The sequence below is a fragment of the Marmota flaviventris genome, chromosome 19 (assembly GCF_047511675.1).
Source record: "Marmota flaviventris isolate mMarFla1 chromosome 19, mMarFla1.hap1, whole genome shotgun sequence".
NCBI lineage: Eukaryota > Metazoa > Chordata > Mammalia > Rodentia > Sciuridae > Marmota > Marmota flaviventris.
Genome location: NC_092516.1, coordinates 19,446,054 through 19,467,682, shown reverse-complemented (window position 1 = coordinate 19,467,682; position 21,629 = coordinate 19,446,054). Strand labels below are relative to the sequence as shown.

Sequence of the window (21,629 nt, the reverse complement as noted above, 5' to 3'; positions counted from 1 at the left end):
GTGACTTACCAACGACTGTCACCCACACCAGGATCAAGCAGCTCACAGGGGACAGGGGGTGGGAGCAAAGCCACCCCATGGGGAGATGCCAGGGCGCCTGTGGAGAGAAAGTGGCGTTAGTGCTGACTGGGGTTCTGGCTCGCTCGCCCCACACAGTTTTCCCAGCCCTGGGCACTTGTGCCTCTGTCCTGAGGTCCCCAAGTTCACTGCACTCTGTAGACACCAGATGCCACCCAGATTCACAGGGCAGAGGCTCAGCCACCGGTCCCCTGTTCCAGGGGAGTTTCTTCATGGGGCACCCTTGGAGAGCCGTCCCCACACATGCACGATGACTTCAAGTGTAAGCACCAGCTCTGTCACTTACTGGCTGTCACCCTTAGGCCACCTGTGTTTCAGGGCCTGGTCTCCCTCATCTGCCAAGTACTCTCCAGGAGAGCCCCGTCTCGCTCGGGTGTGGCGGGGGTCACATGCGTGGAAATGTGTGGAGCCCTTACGCGGTGACGGGGACACAGCACAGGGACACAGCGCAGGCTGGAGAAGTGTCCTCAGCCACCTGAGCGCATCCCTGCTGCTGAAGAGCAGCGCCCCGTCCAGGCAGTCTGTGAAGAGGGGTGTGGTGCCCACTAGAAAGGCCAAGACCAGGCGCAGGCCCTGTGGGGGCAGGCGACGGCTTCGTCTCCCCTCTCTGTCCCCTGTGGCTGTCCCCTGTGGCTGTGCCCGTGGCAGAGGAGCAGGAAGCTGCCGGGCCTCCTCCTAAGGCCCTCACCTCTCTTATGAGACACTCGGTCACTTCCCTCGGGCCTCCTCGGTGTATGTCCCTAAGGATGCAGTTCCAACACACGGACTTGGGGACACATTTAGACCATGGCCCCCTGTTCTTGTCCTTCAGAAAACGGCCCCAAGGCGGAACCCCAGGAGCAAGACGTCAACTCTAACTCCTTGTAAATGTGACGTGCTGGCTTAGCGCCGCCCCCCGCCAGCCATGTCCCCCCAGGCCCAGTGTCCCCTCCCCACTTGGGTCTCTGTGTTGGGGTCTCTAGGTTGGCAGCTCGGGTTGGGGGACCTGCGTCTTGAGGTCTTTGGGACCCTCGGGCTTCTTTTCCTGCCGCCCAGGATGGCCCCGGACGCCCCCCAAGGTGCGCAGCATCGGGCTCGGCCACGGGGACGACTTCCTGCCCCCCCCAGATCCCTAACCCCTGCGGGAAGCGCCCCGCGACTCCGCCCCTCAGGAGAGGCCACCTAGTGGGCCCCCAGCCCTCCCACCTGGCCATGGGCCCTCCCAGCTCCAGGAATGAACTGCGCCCACCACACTCAGGGCGCCTCCCCCCACACCACCTGCCTCCCGCTGTCCCCTCCCGGCTCTTCCTGTCCTCTCAGAGCCCCCAGCCCTCACATCTGAAGGGCACAGTGACACACGCACCTCCCTAAGGAGTGATTGGCACCTGGGATGGAACCCAGGGCTGCCCCACCACTGAGCCATCCCCAGACCTTTTAAGATATCTCATTCAGAGTCGGGGTCTCGCTGAGCTGCTTAGGGCCTCGCTAACTGGCTGAGGCTGGCCTTGACCTTGCGATCCTCCTGCCTCAGCCTCCGGAGCTGCTGGACTGCAGACGCCTGGCTGAACCGTCCTTATAACTCTCCATTCATTGCAGTTGATGGTCACTCAGGCCCCCGGGCACCTCCTAAGTACAGCCCATGGCGTTTGACGACGGGCCACATCCTGAGGACTTCACCGTGTGAACCACACAAACCTAGGTGGCTAGGTTCCTCCTGGTGGCCTCTTGATGCCACCAAGAGATGACGTGAACTGAGATGTCTGAGGCCCTGCTGGCGGCACGTGACAATCTGTTATGCGATAATTTCTTTAAAAATCCGTCGCAGGCGAGCCCTCTGCCACAGTGACAGACAGGAACAGAGGCGCTCCACTGCCACTCCTCAAACACCGCTCGGCCTCTGGGGGACCGGAGGTGTTGACACCCGTGTCACCGCAAGCAGGGGAGGAGCACCGTCCTGGGCCAGCTGCGATGGTGACAACGGTGTTCTGCACAGAGGGGACTCCGAGCTCCTTGGGGAAAGTGCCAGGGGACTCTGGGGACCGTCCTCGAGGGACGATGGGACCTGCCACCAAGACCAGGAATCAGGCTGGACGGGCCAAGGTGGGCCAGTGGAGGACAGCGAGGAACTGCAGCCCTGGGCCAGGGACAGCCAGAGAGAGGAGGCGAAGGTCCGCTGGGCCCGGGCCCCTGCGGCCCCCTGCAGACCCCGAGAGCCACGGTGGATGGCGGAGGCGCCGGACAGCAGCACTGACCTCACCGAAGCCCACAGGCACTGCTCAGCCCGCGGTCAGAGTGGCCACACTAACGTGGCCACCTGTGCTGTCCCTGCTGAAGGCGCGACGACGGCAAGCACAGACACCAGACAAACTGGGACAGGGGACAGCAGGGGAAGGAGCGAGCGCACGGCCTCGGGGACAAGGAACCCCGGGGAACCCCCACCCCCACCCCAGTCTGCAGCCATCTGTCATCCCCAGAGCCAGGGCAGCTGGGCGCAGGGGCCTGACACACGCTGTGCCTGAAACTTATCATTTTTACCTCTTGGTGCCAGGGAGGCTTCACCACTGAGCCACGTCCCCAGCCCTTAGGTATGTATTTATTTATTTATTTGAACAGGGTCTTGCTAAACTGCTGAGGCTGGCCTTGAACCTGTGATCCTCCTGCCTCAGCCTCCCGAGCCGCTGGGACTACAGACATGTAGGTACCACTGTGCCTGGCTCTGTAACTGTTTCTAGAACAAATTCACGTTGGATGGGATGTGGGGTCAGCCAGGGGTGGGAGGAGGTGTGACATCTTCCCCAAACCCCGATTTGCCCTCCTTGCTGAAGGTCACACTGAGGATCAAGGAAAGGGGTGTGAGCAGGGTGTGTGCCGCGGGGTCCCCGATGCCTGTGTCCTCCACGCGGCCCCAGTGACTTTCATGCTCACAAGTTCACCCATGCTCACAGTATCCTGCGGCAGAAGACACAGAGGCGTCCCGTCAGCCCTCATTCTGGATGACAAGAAACAGAGAAGCTGGGATGCAGTTCAAGGTCACACAGCAGGACCAGCACGGTCAAGTGCCCCCCTCAAGGCGGAGGGAAACGTCACCCCGTGGCAGTCAGGGTGGCTACCTTTCATCTACTGCCAAGGACACACCCCGACACTCAAGCGCACGTGAGCGCGCACACGGGCTCGCCTGGGGGGGGACACGTGGGGTGGCTGTGTTTCGAGGAGCCATGGCCTGATGAGGTCTCGCTGTGCCTTGCAGGGAACAGAGGACAGAGGGGCAGAGGATCAAAGGAATTAGGATAAATGACAGCCCCGGGATCAGGGTCAGGCCTGTGGCCAGACAAGTTCAAGTTCAGGGTCTGCACCAGGGATTCCTGGTGGGCGGGGTCTCCCTCCTGGGCCATGGCCCTCCTGGGCAGGGAGGCCCGGGAGGAGCCGCCTCTTCTGGTACCTTCTCAGGACGCTGGCGCCGGGGTCAGGGCGGAGCGGGGCTGGCCCACGGCTTCCTCAGACTCAGCCAAGTCTTTGTGCAAACAACCCCGGCTGGTCCAGCGCCTGTGCAGACGCTTGGCTCAGGGCTTCGGAAGCCCTGCGTGGGGCTGGTCCAAGAACCTGCCAGAGGGCGGCTGTCCCCACTTTCTGGATAAAGAAACTGAGGTCAGAGAGGTCAAGTGCCTTGCCGGTTGGCTCCCACAGCTGGCCGGAGGGCTAGTTCCAGGACCCCAGTCCGTCCGCTTCTGAGACCGAGGTGCGTTGCAGTAGATGAGAGCCTGCAGCTTCTCCCAGAATTGCAGGCTGGACCCCAGAAGATGACGTGAAATGAGTTAGAGGAACCCTACGGCATGTCAGACCGGAAAGCGGCAGAAAAGCCGTGGGGGGGTTCCATTTTAATGGTGCTGCAGCAGTTTAAGAAAAAAAAAAAAAGTCACCTGAGGTCATATGAATAGAGGTCTAAGATCCAGCACAAAGGAGGTAAGAGTGTCCAACTGTGTGTCCCTTGCAAATGAGGACTGCTGTGATCACAACCAGCACCGAGAGGATGTGACACCCCAGAGAGTCTTTACCTGTGTCCTTCAGCCTCGTCGTTCACCTAACACACAGTATTTACCACACGCCAGTTTTCTTCTAGTCGTTTTACGCGTATTAACTCGTTTCCATTCGAAACAGCCTTATAAAGCGGGTACTATCACTTTCTCCTTTTCCTGATGAGGGACTCAAGGCAGAAAGGTGGGTGACCTGCCTGAGGTAGCCCAAGTGTGACCGGGTTACGATTTGAACCCAGCACTCAGGCCCCTCAACCACTCTCTCTGCCTGGAACCCCACGCCCTGAATGTTCCGGGGTCACTGATCCATCTGCATATCTGATGCCATATGAGCCCTCTCCCTAGCAAGCGCACGCAGTTAATATTGCTCTCTGTTTAGGGGTTCAGGGATCCCCCTAAGCCCAAGTGTGGACTCCGAGTCAAGGTCCCCTCCTCTGGGCAGTGGCAGCCATGAGGGTCTTCTGGCAGGAGAGTGACATGATTTTTTCAAAACCCGTCCTGGGGCTGAGCGAGGTCTCTGGGGAAGGGCAGTTAGCAGTCTCTGCAGACCTGTGCCACCCTGTCTCTCCACGCTGTGGCCAGAGTCATTTTTAAGCCATGCACCATATGTAAGAGCCTTCGTATATAAAGAGATCTTACAAATCAACAAGACAAACACTCCTTTAAGAAAAATAGGCAAAGGACATAAATATTTCATGAAAAAATTGATGCTAGAAGATGTGAAATAGCCACCTGCTCGTCTGTGAAGCTCAGAGCGTAAAAGGTAGCTAGTTGGACATCACGCATTTGTCTGTGCATATATTTTTGGCCTCTCCCAGCCCATGCCACCCTCTAAGTTTCCTTTTTATCCTCTCTCCCTGCCCCCCAAGCCTCCAGGGGCCCTTGGAGCCCTGACACATCCCAGCTCCTTCCTCCCCGGAAGACGGGGCCCCCAAACCTCTTCCACCTCTCAAGTCAGCCTTCCCTGGCCCCAGCCCCATCTGCCCAGGGCTTTCTCCTGAAGTCTGTCACCCCACTTTGTTTATTTCTGTCACTGCTTATCACCATCTCTGATCACATTAGTGAGGTTAAGCGTGTGAGTGTCGATCTGATTTCAGGATGTGGATGGAGAAGATAGACAGATCTGGTGGCAGAGAACGTTTTCAACTTCCCTACATCAAAAGAAGGGAAAAGGGGCTGGGGGGTGGAGCTCAGGGGTGGAGCATTCGCCCAGCCTGGGGAAGGCCCTGGGTTCCGTCTACTGTATCAGGACAGCGCGGCAAGGAAAAGGTAGCCGTGCACCGTGCATAAGAGCCTTCATATATAAAGAGACCTTACAAATCAACAAGACAAACACCCTCTAAGAAAAACAGGCCAAGGTCATAAATGGTTCATGAAAGAAGTTGATGCTAGAAGAGGTGAAATAGCCACCCTCAAGATGCTGCTCGATGGAGATATTGAGAGCGTAAGAGATAGCGAGTCAGACATTACGCATTGGTCTATGCATATGTTTTTGGTCTCTCTCTATGAGAATGTGAGAGGGCAGAAATGTCTCCCCCGGTCATTGCTTTGTCCCCAGTATCGACAGCAGTGCGCAACACCTACAGGCCACGTGCTCAGTCAGCACCGATTAGTGAGTGAGTGAGTGGTAAAACCTCAGCGACGACACTCCATCATCTGTTTTAAACCAAGACCACCTACCAGGCTCTTGCCCGTGATAACTGCAGTGTATGGTGCTGCTTCTGGGTTCCAAGTGCGCACAGTGCATTCGTCACTCGGTTCTTACAGTCCTGTGAGGCAGGTGCCGTTAACACCCATTTACAGATGAGCCGATGGAGGCCCAGAGAGGTCAGAACACCTTCTCGTGGTCACAGAGCCAGGATGAACCCGGGCAGCTGCCCGGCCCCTGGAAGATGCTCTGATCAGATAGAAAAAGTGAGGCCCAGAGAGGGCAAGGGGCAAGGTCAAGGTCACGGAATTAGGAAGCAGCAAGGTCAGTGGACACCCCGCCACTCACTTTACAAAAGCATCACCGGGAGGTGAACCGCGAGCCTTGGGGGGTCAGAGCGTCCGGGCCTCTGGTCTTCGCCCCCCTTGGCTGGAAAGCCTGTCCCCAAGACGGGCGGGTCCTCGGGCAGGAAGCAGCCAGCGTGACGGGTAGCACTTTGCAGAGGAAGCGGGGCGCGGACTGCGGGTGGCCTCAGGAATGCTGACCCCTGGGCCTCCCCTCTGGGGCTAGCCTGGCCTGGAGTCCCTCGGCCTGCAGGACAGCTGGGCCGGGCTGGCCAGAGGCCAAGGACACACTGATCCCGGGGCAGCGCCTGACCAGTTCCCAGAAACGGCCACCACGTTGGCAGCCCCCCTCCCCGGGTGCTGAGCGTGGCCAGGGCCCCCCACGCCCTCAGCTCCGCCCGCCTGGCCCGGCTGGTGGGAGGGAGGGACGGCCACAGCCCCGTCCTGCTGCCCCCAAGCCCAGCGGACAGAGGTCAGCCCCTCCCTGGGCACCTGCGGTCCCCTCGCAGGCCCTCACCACCCCCCCCACCCTCTGCTCTTGTTGCAGGAGTTTTCTGAACACCTACTGTGTGCAGGTGACACCAATGCCACCACCACTCAGTGGTCCGTCCCTTTCTTGTCACAGGTACTCGGGCAGACGCAGGCCCCTGGTGCACTTTGAGCGGGGACATAGAACAAGGTTTTTAAGGTCCCCGGGCTGGGTGCACAAAAGCCCAGGGGTGGAGGGTGGCCGGGGACAGGGGAGCTGCTGCACTGGTCCCAGCCGGAGCCACGGGGCTCCCAGGGGCTGAGGGCAGAGGGACGAGGGTGGCCCCCGGGGACGGCTGGCAGCTTGCTGTGGGGGGGGGATAGGAGACAGGACGAGGATCCGGTGACTCTGGGGGGTAGGGACTGCGGGGACCCAGCCTCTTGGGGGCTGAGGTGGCCCTGGGTGGGGGACCGCCTGGTCCTAGAGGGTCAGGTTTCTCCGAGGGGGTCACAGAGCTCTTAGGACCTCCCCTCCCCCATGGTGCGATCATCAAACCCAGTGACAGATTCTGCAGGGTCCCTGGGGAGGGAAGCAGGAGGGACTGGGGGCTGGTGGCCTCGCTGCAGAGGTGGGGGGCGGCCGAGGGCGGGCGCAGGACGTCCTGGAGGTCTGGAGGCGGGTTCTGGGGTCATCAGCGAAGGCCAAGTGCACAGGGACAGGGACAGGGGAGGGCTGGAGACCATGGGCCTCCTTCACAGGACAGGGCCCGGGCCAGATGTCCCCGGAGGGGCGCAGATTGTCACCACATGCCCAGGGCCACCCTGAAGCACCGGGACTCTTCCTGTTGGCTAGACTGGGGGCCGGGCCCCTGGGGAAGCCCCAGGTGACCCCTCCGGGTCCTAGCCATCAAGCCCGGCCCTGAGCGCGCACTGAGGAGCGGTCCCCGCCGGCCACCCAGGGCCAGCTCCTGCCCGCCTGCTCCCTGTGCCCGGCTCACCGCGGCCTGCTGGGCACCGCGTCCCTTACGCTCAAATCGCCACAACCTCAGGGACCCCACTGCCCTGGGCTCCGGCGCGCAGTGGGGCGCCTCCCCGGCGCTGTCCCCCAAAGTGGCTCCCCCCACCCCCCCCCAGGCACTGTCCCCAGGGCTGGAATTTTCCGCCTCGCAGCTGCATAAACACTGCCCGATTCTGGCCGGGAGTCCCCTGCAGCAGGCACAGAGCTGGGCTCCCCTCCAGGCAGCCGGACGGCATCTCCCGGGCGTCCTGCACAGCCCAGGGGCAGGGACCAGGAGGCTGGCGCCAGGAGCTGATTGCAGAGTGGCCAAGTGACATCCGGCTCCTGGTGGACAAGCCCCCCGTGTGTCCCCGGTCCCACTGGCCATTAGTGGCGATGCCCTGAGCCCCTCTGAGCACGGGTTCCCCCTCCCCCGCCCCAAAGAGCAACAGCAGCTCAGGCTGCTTAGGAGCCCTGGACCCTCACCTAACCACCCGACCCGACCAGAGGAGCACAGCAGGTGGGTTAATAGCATCCTCATTGTAAAGATGGGAAATGGAGGCCCAGAGAGGTCCAGGAACCTGCCTAAGGATGCACAGCCTGTAAATAGTGGGGCTGGGATTCGAACCCAGACTTTCTAATTCTGGAGTCCTTGGTACTGTGCCCAGCACCCAGGAAGCATTCACAGACTCGATCCTCTACTACCCGCCTCTGTTTGCCCCTCTCAGTAAGCCCAGTGTGGAAGATGGGGCCCCACATTCCCCGGGCACAGAAGAAGAGACTGAGGTTCAGTGGGGTCAGAAATTTCCTGCGATGATGAAGCAGGAAACTGTCAGTTAGGACCGGAGCTCTGTCACTGCTGGCCCAGCCCTCGCCCGGAGAGCGTCTGTCTCAACATGAGCAGGACTTTGCCCCTGGCCAGCCCAGAGCCAGGGACAGGTGGCCACAGATTAGAGTTCCCTGTTTGCATCCTGTCTGGGGAGGGGGAGGTGCTGTCTCTGGGTTCTTCCTGTTATCTCACCCACAGTGCTCCTAGCCTGGGAGGGGACACCCAGACACGGAAGGCCTCCACGTGGGCAGGGACCCCAGAGCATCTACGACCCAGAAGCATGCCCCGGGGACTAGGTGCAAGCTCCACTCTGATTGGCTGAGAGATCCTACAAGCTGGGGTCCACTCAGAGCCTCAGTCTCCTCATCTGGGTGATGGGAACAGGACCATTTGCTTCACTGGGTGATCGCAAGGAGGCAAAGAGACCATGGCGTGGTGGGGGAGGCCTAGGACAGCGTTGGTGGAGTGGGTGGCAGAGGCTCTACCCTGAGGTCGACGTTCGCCATCACAGCCCAGGCTGTGTCTCAGGGACACAAGTGTCTTCCTGGGAAGCAGGCCAGGCTCAAAAGAGCACGTGGCGCCATTTATATGCAGCTTAAAAGGAGAGGACCTTTCCTGGGGTTAGAACTCAGGGGGGTGTCCTGGGGGAGGGGGTGCAGCCAGAGGTGGCAGCAGGGGACCTTTGCAGGGGCCGTTAAGCTACTAATTCGTACAAATGCCTAGACCTTTACCCCCTCTGTGCTCTGCACACACAGGTTGCAAGAGAAAGGCAAAGAGCCAGGCAGAGGCTGGCGTCATGGCACACGCTGTAATCCCAGCAGCTTGGGAGGCTAAGGTAGGGGGATTGCAGGTTCGAGGCCAGCCTCAGCAACTTGGTGAGGCCCGGTCTCAAATTTAAAAAAAAAAAAAAAATTAAAGGATGTAGCTCAGTGGTAAGGCTCCCCTGGGTTAGATCCCCAGTACCCAAAATATGTAAATAAATAAATAAAAATATTTTTGAAAAGCCTGGCAGAGACATTGCTTGCAATCTCAGCCACTCAGGAGGCTGAGGTGGGAGGCTGAGGTGGGAGGCTGAGGTGGGAGGCTGAGGCGGGAGGATGGCGTGAGCCCAGGAGTTCTGGGACAGCCTGGGCCACACAGTCTCTTAAGAAAAAGAAAAAAATCAAAAAAACTAAACTTAAAGAAAAACAGCTCCACAGGAAGGAAGCCGCGGGGCCTGCCGTCCAGGGTGTGGGGTAGTCAGCAAGGACCTGGGGACCTTGAGTCCTTTAACCCTCTGCATGACTCTGGGGTCCCCAGGCCTCCCTGACGGGCCTCCTTCCCTCCTCTCACCTGTCCCCAGCAGCAGGGGTGGCCGCCCGGGGCAGCTCCATGCAGGTCGCCCCCCCTGGAGGGAACTGACGCCCCAGGAGGACCCGGATGGAGACCTAGCAGTGGACAGTGGGCGGGCTGCAGACCTGCGCCTGACCCTGAAGCCCGGTGCCCACTCTCCTGCTGGGCACAGGTCCCGGGGCTGCCAGGTCTCTTGGTTTTTGAAAAGCAGCTGGACTCCGCCTGCTTACGTGTGTTGTCCTTTTATTTTATTTTTGGGGTCCTGGGGATTGAACTCAGGGACATTCGACCCCTGAGTCCCCCCCAGTCCTGTTTTGCATTTTATTTAGAGACAGGGTCTCCCTGAGTTGCTTAGTGCCTCGCTTTGGCGGAGGCTGACTTTGAACTCTCGATCCTCCTGCCTCAGCCTCCCTAGCTGGGATGACAGGGGTGCCCCGTGGTGCCCATTTACATGAGTCATCTTGATGGCCCTGAAGTCCCACCGTGTGGCCCCTGTGTGGCTACAGTCACCAGCTGGTGCCCTCTGGGGTGGGGGTTGACTGTCCCGAGATGCTAGAGGCCCTCGCACGGGGGAAAGGGCAGGGACGGACCCCACTGCAGCCCAAGCCCTGGCACCTGCGAACATTGGAGGCCGCCCTCCCCTCCCCCTGCTCTGCTCACTGGTTGCCATGGTGATGAGGGTCCCCATGCCCTGCCCGGTGTCCCTGAGCTGCGCCCCGTGTCCGGGGGGATTCCTAAACCTCTGGAAGCCCCACGGCCCCCTCCCCACTGGGGAGCCCCTTCCTGCCCCGCCTGGCGGTCCCCAGACCTGCCCCAGGCTGCCCCCTCCCCACTCAGGTGGCTTCTCCCTGAGGACGTCCCCCAGGGCCTCGGTCACCTTCCGCCTGCCCGGGGCTCTGCCGCCCACCCTCTCCCTTTCCAGGGCAGAGGCACCCACCTACGGTGGCCAAGCCAAGGTCACCCACGGCCTTGTGACTCGCTCACCCATGACTTACTGCACCTGTGACCGGCCTGCACGGGGCTGTTCCCAATGCCTTTTGTATTCCTTCTCATGTTTATATGTGTTTTTATTTTATTTGGCTGCGCTGGGATCAAACCCGGATTGAACTCGTGACCGTTTTAGCTGATAAGCCCAATAGGAGCCCGAGTGAGATGTGGTGGCCACCAGGTAGGAATGTGGGTTGCATCAACAAAGGTCTGTACTCCAAGTCCAAGGAGGCCAGTGCTCTATCACTGAGCCCCACCCCCAGCCCCGCCTACCTTATTGATTTTCAGGAAAACCTGGAGAGAAAGGCAGGTCGGGTTACACCCCCCTTCAAGGACGAAGAAAGGAGATCCCAACAGGAAGATGATCTGCTGGAGATTATGGTCACGCACAGAGACTAGAATGAGAGCCTTGTTTCTATAAAACTAATCTGATGCCCCGGGCTGTGGACATGGGAGGCTGAGGCAGGAAGGTCACTAGTTCATGGCCAGCCTCGGTGACTTAGTGAGGCCCTGAGCGGCTCAGCGAGGCCCTGTCTCAAAATGAAAAAATTAAAAAGGGTTGGAGAGGGGGCTTAGGGGGTCAGCACCCCTGGGTTCAACGCCCAGGACCAAAAAGAAAGCCAGTCTGGGCAGACTGGGGGCAAAGCAAATTCCTACCACTTTAGGGCTGAACCAAAGGAAGTAAAGAACTGAGGAATTAAACAAGAAAAATGCAAATCAGGATAACACAAAGGGGCTGGGCAGGGGCTCAGCGGCAGAGCTCGCCTGGCATGCGCGAGGCCCCGGGTTTGATCCTCAGCACCACATGAAAATGAGCAATAAAATAAAGGCATAAAAAGTGTCACATCTGTTAGGAAATTAAAAAAGAAAAATAACACGGAGAAGAGTGATATTGATATTAAATAAGATGGGATTCAGCCAGGCGCGGTGGCGCACACCTGTGATCCTAGCAGCTCAGGAGGCTGAGGCAGGAGGATCGTGAGTTCAAAGCCAGCCTCGCCAAAGTGAGGCCCTAAGCAACTCCGTGAGACCCTGACTCTAAATAAAATGCAAAATAGGGCTGGGATGGGGCTCAGGGGTCAAGGGCCCCTGAGTTCAATCCCCAGAAACCTAACCCACACCCCCCCCCCAAAAAAAAGAAAAAAGATGGAATTCAAGATATTGAGGCAGAAAGGGGAGAACGTGGAGGTTTGTAGTGATAAGAGGAGCAATTCTCCAAGGAGGTGTGAGAGTCACGCAGCTTGCTCTACCCCAGGGCTATGTGCCCGCAGCACCGCTCCAAAATGAAAGCAGAAGCCGGAGGAGCCGGGTTCAGATCCTCCAGTGCAGAAAGACACAGAGGAACCCAGAAGACAGAACAACGCGATCAGCGCCCCTGAGCTCATGGACGCGGTTCTAGAACTTTACACACCACAGAAAAATGCATCCTTTAAAAGTACAGGAGGAACATGCAGGAAAAAAATGACCTGAAAACCCTACAAAGACCTCAGCAAATTCTCCGTCGCGGGGAGGGAAGTCACGTATCTTGATCTCAATGATCATCGTGACCCAATTTCAAAGTCAACAAAATGACTTAGAAAACAACCCCAAATATTTTAAAAGCCCATGACACTTTCAATAACTCTTCAAAAGGAAATCGAAAGGGACATTATAAACTATTTGGATGGTGGAGGTCGGTGGGACCAGAGTTATCGAAGGAAGCCAAAGCAGCATTTCAAGTCAAAATCATAGACATTCAGCCCCAAATGCAGTTAACTGGAAAACAAGAAACCCTGAGAGCAATGGTTAGCCTCCAACAAGGAATCTCAGCAAAGAAGGATCTCTGACGGGCAGACACTCATGTAGAAGAAAAAGATGAAGGATTTAGCTGACGAGCCCAAGTGGGACATAGCTGCTACAAAGCATGACTGCAGGTCGCTTCAACAAAGATATATACTCTAGCTCCAAGGAGGTCATAGTCTTCTCTTGTTTGACTGGGAAGGCTTTGGAAGAGGCTACGGACGGCTGAATTGAATTATGTCCCAAGCCAGACTGTGATCATCTCTTCAGGAGGATTGCAAGTTCAAAGCCAGCCTCAGCAACATCGGGGCCCTAAGCAACTCGGTGAGACCCTGCTAATTAAAGGAAGACTTATAGGAAGCGTAGTTCTGCACGAGCCACGGGTGTGTGTTCTGAGAGAGAGAGAAATCCAGGGCTGGGGGGAAAGAGGGAGTCACTACCCCTAAGGGGCAAGAACTAGACAGAGCCAGAGACTGGAAGCTCCCAAAAGCTCATTTGGCTCAATCTCAGGAAAGATGCTCCCCAGCTGCAGTTGCTCAGCTGTGGAGTCCACGGCCTCTGGAGGCCGGCCTCTGCGGGATGGAGGGGAGGCCCAGCCAGGATGGGCACCCCTCCCCCGCCGGTTTCACTTCCTCTTTCCAGGAGACGGAGCCCTTCCCTGGCTACTCCAGGAAAACCTCAGGGCTCCCCAAGTTCTCTAAAACAGATGAGGCACCCCCTTATTTCCAACCACGAAACTGGTCAGGGCTGCTCCCCGGGCTGGCGGGAGGGGGCCGGGGTGGGAGGCGGGGGCTTCTGGATCAGCGGCCCCCGCTCTGAACCAGACTCTGCCTGTGACTGTGGCAGCCAGTGAGTGTCCACCCGGGCCCCGGGTTCCCCCTAGGGAACCGGGGGCCATGCCCTGCTCACCCCCAGGACTCCTCCCTGCCTGGTCCCTGACCTGGAGCCCAACTTCCGCTCTCCTTGGCGCCCTCTGCCCTCTGCTTTCGAGCGTGGGGTGTTGCTCAGCTCAATTACCACCTGTAAGACTACTGCGGGGCCCAGTGCCACGGATTGGCAGGTCCAGCCAGCAACTGCGACAGCCACTAACCTATCCTTCTCCTGTGCACTCACTTCCACCCCACCCCACCCACTTCTTGGTCTGGAACAAACCCACCAAGCCTGTTTCACCTCAGGACCTTTGCACATGCCGTTCCCGCTGCTGCCTGGTTCCCCCCTCTGTCCACAGAGCCACGTGTCTTGGGACTTCAAGTCTCAGCTCCCTCCTGGGTGTCACCTTCCCCACTAGACTGTCAATCCCACGAGGGCCCTTGCTACTGGGTAACTCTCGAAGGTGTCCCCAGTCCCTGGTCTGTCTGTGGCGTGAGCATGAGCCCCCAGCCTGCTGCGGCTGCCACCCAGGACACGTAAGAGCTGGTTATCGTCACTCTGTCCACGGGCTGTGCCGGCTGCAGGCTGCAGACTCCTTAGACGGAGCCCCAGGCCCGCCCCCCCCAAGCCCTTGCCAGGCTTCCCGGCCTCTGCCAGCACCCACTTCCTCCCTGTCCAGATGTGGGCCCAGCTGGAGATGGCCTGGGCGGGAGGTCATGGCGCTGGATCTCTGAAGCAGCCCGGAGAAGGTCAGGAGGCCCGCGGGGGCCCAGGGGGAGGATGAGTCAGTCTGAGCCGAACCTGAAACCTCAGGGCTTCCTCCACTCTTCCTGGAAAGGCGAGAACTGGCACCTCAGACGCAGCTGTGCCCGCAGCCCGGGTGGCCCACGCCAGCCGGAAGTGGGGTCCCTGGCACTCCTGGGTCCCTCCCCGGGGTCCCCTCTTCCCCAGGCCTCATCCCTTGTCTCTCAAATGCCACCTCCTCCCAGAGGTTCTCCCCGATGCCACCTGTGCCCGGCTTGACATCGGCCCCTGGCACAGGATGATGGGGGTCCCCGACCCTCATGGGGAATCCAGGATCAGAATCAGGTTGCAGAAGACCCTCGGGGTAAAATACCAGGAGCTGTGCCGGCCCAGGGCTCTGCAGCAGCACCCTGCACCTTCCCATGAGCACCAAGACATGGGTGTCGCGCCAGGGGCGAGGCCGAGGCCCTCAGAGCCGCACGGTTGGTTCAGGACACGATTTGCTTCCAAATACGTGACGACAAACTCGATTTTCCGAGCTCCTGGGCTTCAGAAGGACAGATTAAGGTCGTGGATCCGTATACATTTACTTTTTTTGCTTAATGCCCGTCTGAACTGCAGGGCACCAAGGGCCTGGTCTAACGCTCTGTCACCAGCACCTGGCACATCCAGGTGCTCAGTAAACCCTCGAAGAAGAAATGAACGAGGCAACCGGGTGCTGGACCCGGAGCTGTGACTCCATCCCAAAAGGGGAGAGAGAGAGAGCAATCGCCGAGCCCCTTCCACAGGCCAGGTGTCTGTAAACACTAGGTAGTTTTTATGGCCGGACGCGGTGACGCTCACCTGTCATCCCAGCAGCTCAGGAGGCTGAGGCAGGAGGATAGCAAGTTCAAAGCCAGCCTCAGCAAAAGTGAGGTGCTAAGCCACTCAGTGAGACCCTGACTCTAAATAAAATACAAAATAGGGCTGGGGATGTGGCTCGGTGGTCGAGTGTCCCTGAGTTCAATCCTCAGTACCAACCAACCAACCAACAAAAAAACCTATGTCATGAACACTCTCATTCCAAATACCCATGACAAACAAAGGGAGGCTCAGAGAGGTCGAGCAACTTCCTCAGGACGGCACAGCTAGGAAGCAGCAAGCTAGGGCCCCTATCTTTGAACCTGTGCCCTTCTTTCTGCCTCAGAGACCCAGAACTATCTGCTGGGAAACCCAGCCAGTCCTGAGGGATGCAGCTGGCCCGTCGCCTCTGCAGGACCTCACCCCTCCTCTGGGTGCCCTGCTCCTTCTCGAGGCAGGTCAAGTCTGCGCAGCGTCCCAGCAAGCCCCAGCCTCCGCCCTTCCCTGCCCAGCAGAGTCTGGCCAAGCGTGCCTGGGCAGGTCTCCACCGTGCCACCGAGTCCCTGGTGGCACCAGCAAACTGGCGACCAAATGGGAAAGATCGGGGGCTGGGAGGGAAGGTCGGGGTGAATCCTGCGTCATTCTCAGATGTGGGAACCTGGGCGAGGCCCATACGTCTCTGGACCTCAGTGTCCTCATCTGCCAAATGGGTCAACTCAGCCGCCACCCCCCTTGGGGGTTCCTAGGAGGTGCAGACGCCGCCGATGCGTCTATTTAACAAGCACACAGTGCTGGCTGGGCACCAGGCTCCGTTCTGTATGTTGGCCACAGTGGGACTCACGGGATCCTCATTGACGGGGCATAAGCCGCGTCTGTCTCCGGGTCCCCAGTGTTCCCAGAAGCGAGCTACATGGTAAGTAGCAAAGCCAGTCTTAGAACCTGGGGACCAGGCTCCTAACCTCTGAGCTCTACTTTCGGGCAGGTAGGGGCAGACAGAAACACTCACTGTGGACCTACTGTGTGATGGGAATTGCATTGCATATGTTTGAATATCTTTTTTTTTTTTTTTTTTTTTTTTTGCAGAACTGGAGATGGAGCCGGGGCCTCCCACATACCAAGCAGGTGCTCCACCGCTGAGCCGTCCCCAGCCCCGTGTTAAGAATCGGGTTGTCCTGCACCTCCATGAAAACCCTATTCCTACTCATGTGAGGAAGCTCTGCCCCAGATGCAGTAGGGGCTGGCGGCCAGCTAGTCCCAAAGCCATCAGGTCCCCATTCCCCCAGGGGTGGTGAGGGCTGGGCAGGGGGGGGACTTGGGAAGCGGCTCTCTTCTCCCTCCCTGGACACTTAATGTCCTCTCCCCTGCAAACTCAGGAGGCCGCGTGCCTTAGCTGTGGCCACGCCTGGGCTTTCTGCGACTTGGTGACTGCTGTCTGAGGCCTATCACCCACTGAGTCACTGCGCAGACACTGGAAGGCCTTGGGTCCCCAGACCTGCCAATAACCGGGCATGTGGAACTGGGGCAGCTCTCTAGGGGTTTGTCCTCCCCAAGGCCCCCCTCCAGACCCGGAGCAGGGCGGGGCCCAGGAATCTGCCGGGACTCTGATGGCTAGTGCACAGGTCACAGCACTGACCCGGCTGCTGGGCCTGCCCGTCCTGCTTCCCAGAGCAGACTCAGGAGTGCCCTGTGAAGAAAGCCTGTCCGCCTGCCTGGGAGAGTTGGGCACAGCTGCTGGGGTCCCTCTGCCCAGGAAGCCCTCCTCAGCACTCCCCATGGCCACATCCACAGGGGGGAGCTGCTTCACAGCCAGCGGGTGCCCAGGCCGGGTGAGCCAGGCAGGGGCTCGGGGATGCTGGCCAGCGCCACCCCCACCCCATGCTGGGCCCCTGTGCCCTCATCTGTGTCATGGGCTGTGGCTCTCTGGAAGCCCCTGGCTGCTTGGGGCACCCTGGGCAGACTTGCCTTGGGGTTTCACCTCTGCACTGTAGGAAGGGACTGATGTCCCTGCAAATGCCCAGGCTCCTTTAAAAGGCCACCTGCGGTGGGAGAAGCCAAAAACAGAGCCACAGCTCCCAGAGTCCTGGGGAAGGGCAGGGAGTAAGAGTCCCCGGGCAGAGCCAGCGCTGGCCTGGGGCACTCTCTGAATCCCAGCATGAAATTGCGGGTCCTGGGTCGGGCCTGGTTCTGAGAAATGCCGACCTTACTAAAAGAGAAAGAGACGGCGCGGGGGCGGAGCGAGAACCCGGTTCCCGGGCACCGCGGATCTGAAGGCCGGGAAGGGACCCGGGAATCTCCATTTTACAAAATTCCCCGGGAGGATCCGCTCCTGCGGGCGGTTTCGTGCGCACAGGGAGAGCTGGGACGCCGTCGTGGCTGGCGTTGGGCCCCGGGGTCCGGTCCGATCGGGCTCCCGGACTCGGCGGTGGGCGGCACCTCGGGCAAGTTAGGCGAGCCCCGGAGCCTGCGCGTCCTCGTCGTCGGTTAAATGACCATGACAGATCGCCCCGACCGCAGAAACCTGCTTGCGGTTTCGCTCCGTGCCTTCAGCGCTCAGGACAGAACCCGAACCAAGTCCCCCAGGAGACGATCGCTGTGGCCAGGTCCGTGCGACACCGGATCCCTGGACCTGGCGCCCGACTCCGCGGTCCTCCCGGCTCTCCCCACCTCCGGCTGACCTCCCGAGCGCAGAGCAGGGCGACGGTCCGGGGCGCAGGGCTGCGTGGCCCCAGACCGCCCTAACCCCACGCTCGCGACATTGCCAAGTCCCCGACGGGGGCTGCGCCTTTCGGGACTCGCCGGGTGCCCGAGCACCAGGGCCAGCCTCCCCGGGCCAGGCGAAGGGGACGGACCCCCGAGGCACGCGGGGAGGAACAGGCTTGGGGTTCCGCGGGGGCCCCAGCGGGCAGGCGTTCCCAGCGCGGGGTCGGGACGGTCCCCGAGGTCCCCTCCGCCCGGGGACCCAGCCCTTCCCGGGCTCCCGACGCGCGTCCGGGACGATCGCCCCGCGCTCCGATCCGCGCGGTCCCCGGGTCCTACCTGTGCGCCCCTGCTCCATTCGCTGTTCCGGCGCCCAAGCGGGAAGAGGCGACACTGGGCTGCCGGCCCTGGCCCGCGCCGCGCGGGGTTTTCCTAGGCTCGGGACCCGCCCGCCCGTCTTCCTGCGCCCCGCCCCGCCAGGACATTTGCATGCCCCGCCCAAGCTATTTGCATGCACCTTCCCTCCCAGGTCATTTGCATGCCCCGCCCCGCCCCGCTCCTGGCAGCCTCCGGGTGGAGGGAACCGATCTGTGCCCCTGTCACCGTCCGTGAGAGTCACCGTCTCCCATGCAGCAGCCGAGATCGCCCCCCCGCGGACCCAGAGCCCCGCAGTGGTCCCCTTGCCCTGGGGACACAGCGCGAGCTGCAACCAGGCCTCCCAGGTTTAGCTGGGCCTGCCTCCTGCCCGGTCCCCTTCCCCGCCAGTCCCCTGGCCACATCTCTGCGGAGGGGGCCCTGGCGTTCGGGGCTGAGGGCTGCGCAGTCCGACCCCCTCCCCTTTCCCAGCAGCGCGCCTTCCAGGTGCCAATGTTTGCTCTTTCTCTGGGCGAATGTTTGCCGAGCGCCCGCGCTGGGAAAATGCAAAGAGCAAAACAACCTTCAGTCCACGGTGGTCAGGGCAACCGTGGGCCCTGGGCCAGCCTCCGCGGACGCGCGCACTTCCCCCCTCCTCGGGGTCACCTGTGAGGATGGTCACCGCTGCCATCCATTTACAGTAGGGAAACTGAGGCACGGGGCTGGTAAGACCTTTGCTCAGTGGAGCTGGGATAGGAACTCAGGCTTCACGGACGGCTAGGTCACTGGTGGCCATAGAAGCCCGATGGAGCCAGATGGTAGGGAAGGCAAACAACCCTGAACAAAGCATTTCAGCTAATGAAAAGTTCTAAGAAGAAAAATAAAATAAAACAAAGAGGGATCTATCTATTAGGGTGATGAGGCAGGCCAGGGAAGGCCTCTCTGAGAAGGGTACAGAAAACCTGAAGAGGCCCTGGAGAGAGAGCATATCTTAGAAAGCAGGGACAGCAAGTGCAAAGGCCCTGGAGTAGGAACCAACTTAGTTTGGTGGATGGTGGAGCTTCAATTGCTTGAAGCCAGGATGGCAGTGGAGCTTTGAGAGAGGTGAGAGGGAAAGAGAGATGAGGTAGACTCAGGCTGCGCAGGACAGGAAGGCCAGAGAGTAATTTGACCCCTGTCCTCAAGGAGCTTCTAGTCCAGATGGTGGAGGTGAACTGCTCAGAGACAGGGAGGGCCCAGAGGGATCAAGCCACATGGGGGAGGGTGAGCTCAGGAAGCAGCGGAGCTGGGGTGGGTGAAGGTCATCTTCCTAGGGGACAGGTCACAGCACTTGGATTATTCTTTCAAGCACTCACTCTGACTTGGCCCTTCTGTGTGCCTCACCCTGTGACAAATGCAGATGAGGAACAGACCAAGGCCCTGCCTCTGGGACCTCACGACCACGTGGGCAAGACCCTAAGTGACGGTCCAGTGGACCCAGTATCGGGAGTCAAGGTTGGCTTCCTGGAGAAGGTGGCTTCTGGTTGGTGACCCCAAGCATCAGTGGGGGTGAGGGAGGAGACAGAGGACAGGTGGAGTGGGCGGCAGGGTGAATAACGGGGGTGACACGTGCTGTGGGGGCGTGGGGGACCCACCACCCTCCAGCCTTTATGTATGTACACCTCAGTGTGCCAGGCCCTGGGCTGGGGTGGCAGAGAGTGAGAAAGACACGGCTGGGCTTCCTGGGCCCCGGGGGTCCGCTGGGCAGCCCCAGGTGACAGGCACCATCACACCACGGAGGGAGTGCAGTGACCCAGCTGAGTGGGACAGGCCTGGGGTGGGCCTTCCTTCCAAGAGGAGCAGGACCGTCCAGTCCAGGGGTGACCCCCACTCCCGTCCCACCCCCACACCCCGCCCGTCGCAGCCCCTCCCCTCACTGCCCTTCACATGCTCCAGCGCAGTGCACCCGGGGCCCCAGGCGGTCTAGACCCCACCCTGCAGGTCCTCTCCTTCAGATGGAATCTTCTGGGGCCCTGAGTCGGGGGTCTGAGTCGGAGCCCAGTCTCACTTGGAAGGCAGCAAAAGCCCCCCTTAGTCGTCCCTCGGGAGTGGGTGGCTCAGGCTCGCAGCCTGTTTTCTGAGTCTTTCAATCACCCTTCGCTGTCTTCTCCCACGTCACCTGTGTCTGGGTGCCAGCTCTGGCCCCCACTGGGCTGTGTGGCTTGGGCCGAGGGGGTCTCCCTCAGGGGGCCCCACCATCCTCTCTGTTCCGTGGAGACAGCGCTGGACCCATCTCCTGGGGCTCCCTCAGGGGGACTAGCGAGGTGCACGTGTCGGTGCTTAGAACAGCGCCCACTGTGCCTTGGGCCCTTGGTAAATATTTATTAGAGCAGGGATAAGAAACACTTAATCAGAGTCTCTCCTTGAGCCCGTGGCTGAGTTGTGAAATGACATTCCAAACAGCCCTTCCGAGATCGGAAAGGATTGCACAGACATGGTCAGATAGGAAGACGTTGGGGAAGTCTGGGGGAAGAATTATGGGGATTCTCTGTGCTCTCCTTGCGACTTTACTGTAACTCCAAGGTTATGTCAAAATGCAAAGAAAGAAAGCAGGTCATTGTTCTGAGGTTCGTGGTTTATCTTCTCATAAACTGTTTCAGTCATCAGCCATCCAAGCTGCCTGTCAGGTCTGGAAGTGGGCCTGGGGCCTCAAAATAATAAAAACTGTCTCCCAATCCAGGGAGTTCCCAAGTTCTTGCCTCATCACAAGTTCAGCCCACATTACATCACTACACAGTTAATCGTGTTGGAACCTATCTTTCTGTTTAAAAAAAAAAAAAAATGAATAGACTCGCTAGGCGCAGTGGTGCACTCCTGTAATCCCAGCGGCTCGGGAGGCTGAGACAGGAGGATCACAAGTTTGAGGCCAGCCTCAGCAACTTAGCAAGAACTAAAGCAACTTAGCAAGTCCCTGTCTTAAAATAAAAAATAAAATGTGCTGGGGATGTGGCTTAGTGATTAAGCATCGCTAGGCTTAATATCCGGTACAAAAAATAATAATAATAGACTTTATTTTTGGGTACAGTTGCAGCTTGGTAGAATAATTGAGCAGATAGTCGAGAGCTCCCGCAGGTCCATCTCCCTGTGCGCAATTTCATTTATTATTAACATCTTGCATCGGTGAAGTGCAATGAGGTGCAATGTTGGCGTTTTATTATTAAAGTCTAGAGTTGACGTTAAGTTTCAGTCTCTCTCTCTCTCGTCCAGTTCTGTATTGACAAATGCACTATGTCACATATCTACTGACAAAGTGACATAAAGAATAGTTTCTCCTTCTTAAAAATTCCCTTTGCCAGGGCTGGGGATGCCCGTGGGTGGTGGAGCACTTGATCATCACGCACGAGGCCCTGGGTGCCAGCCCCAGCTCCGGAAACCAAGAAAATAGCCCTCATGATCCATTATGCACCTCAAGCCCTGAAACCACTAAACGTTTTCCTGTCTCCATAGTTTTGCCCTCATTCAAGATGACACAGGGTTGGAACTAGTCTGTAGCCTCTTAAGACTGGCTTCTTTCAAGAGCTTTTAAGATTCCTTCATGTCTTTTCCTGAGCTGTTTCACTAGCCCTGCCATTCTGAATACTGTAGTTTTATAGTAAGTTTAAACTTACTTAAA

General features: G+C 59.0%; 1 protein-coding gene across 1 annotated transcript in view; it reads right to left on the bottom strand.

Moving 5' to 3' along the window:
• Positions 1-18,068, bottom strand: part of Il4r (interleukin 4 receptor) — a 33,962-nt gene extending 15,894 nt beyond the window's left edge. Inside the window, exons 1-2 of the mRNA XM_027948803.3 lie at positions 17,963-18,068; positions 10-97 (exon numbers count right to left, since the gene is read on the bottom strand). Of these exons, the coding sequence (XP_027804604.2) occupies positions 10-79 (70 nt within the window). The 5' untranslated portion in view covers positions 80-97; positions 17,963-18,068. The remainder of the gene's footprint in view (positions 1-9; positions 98-17,962) is intronic.
• Positions 18,069-21,629: the final 3,561 nt, after the last annotated feature.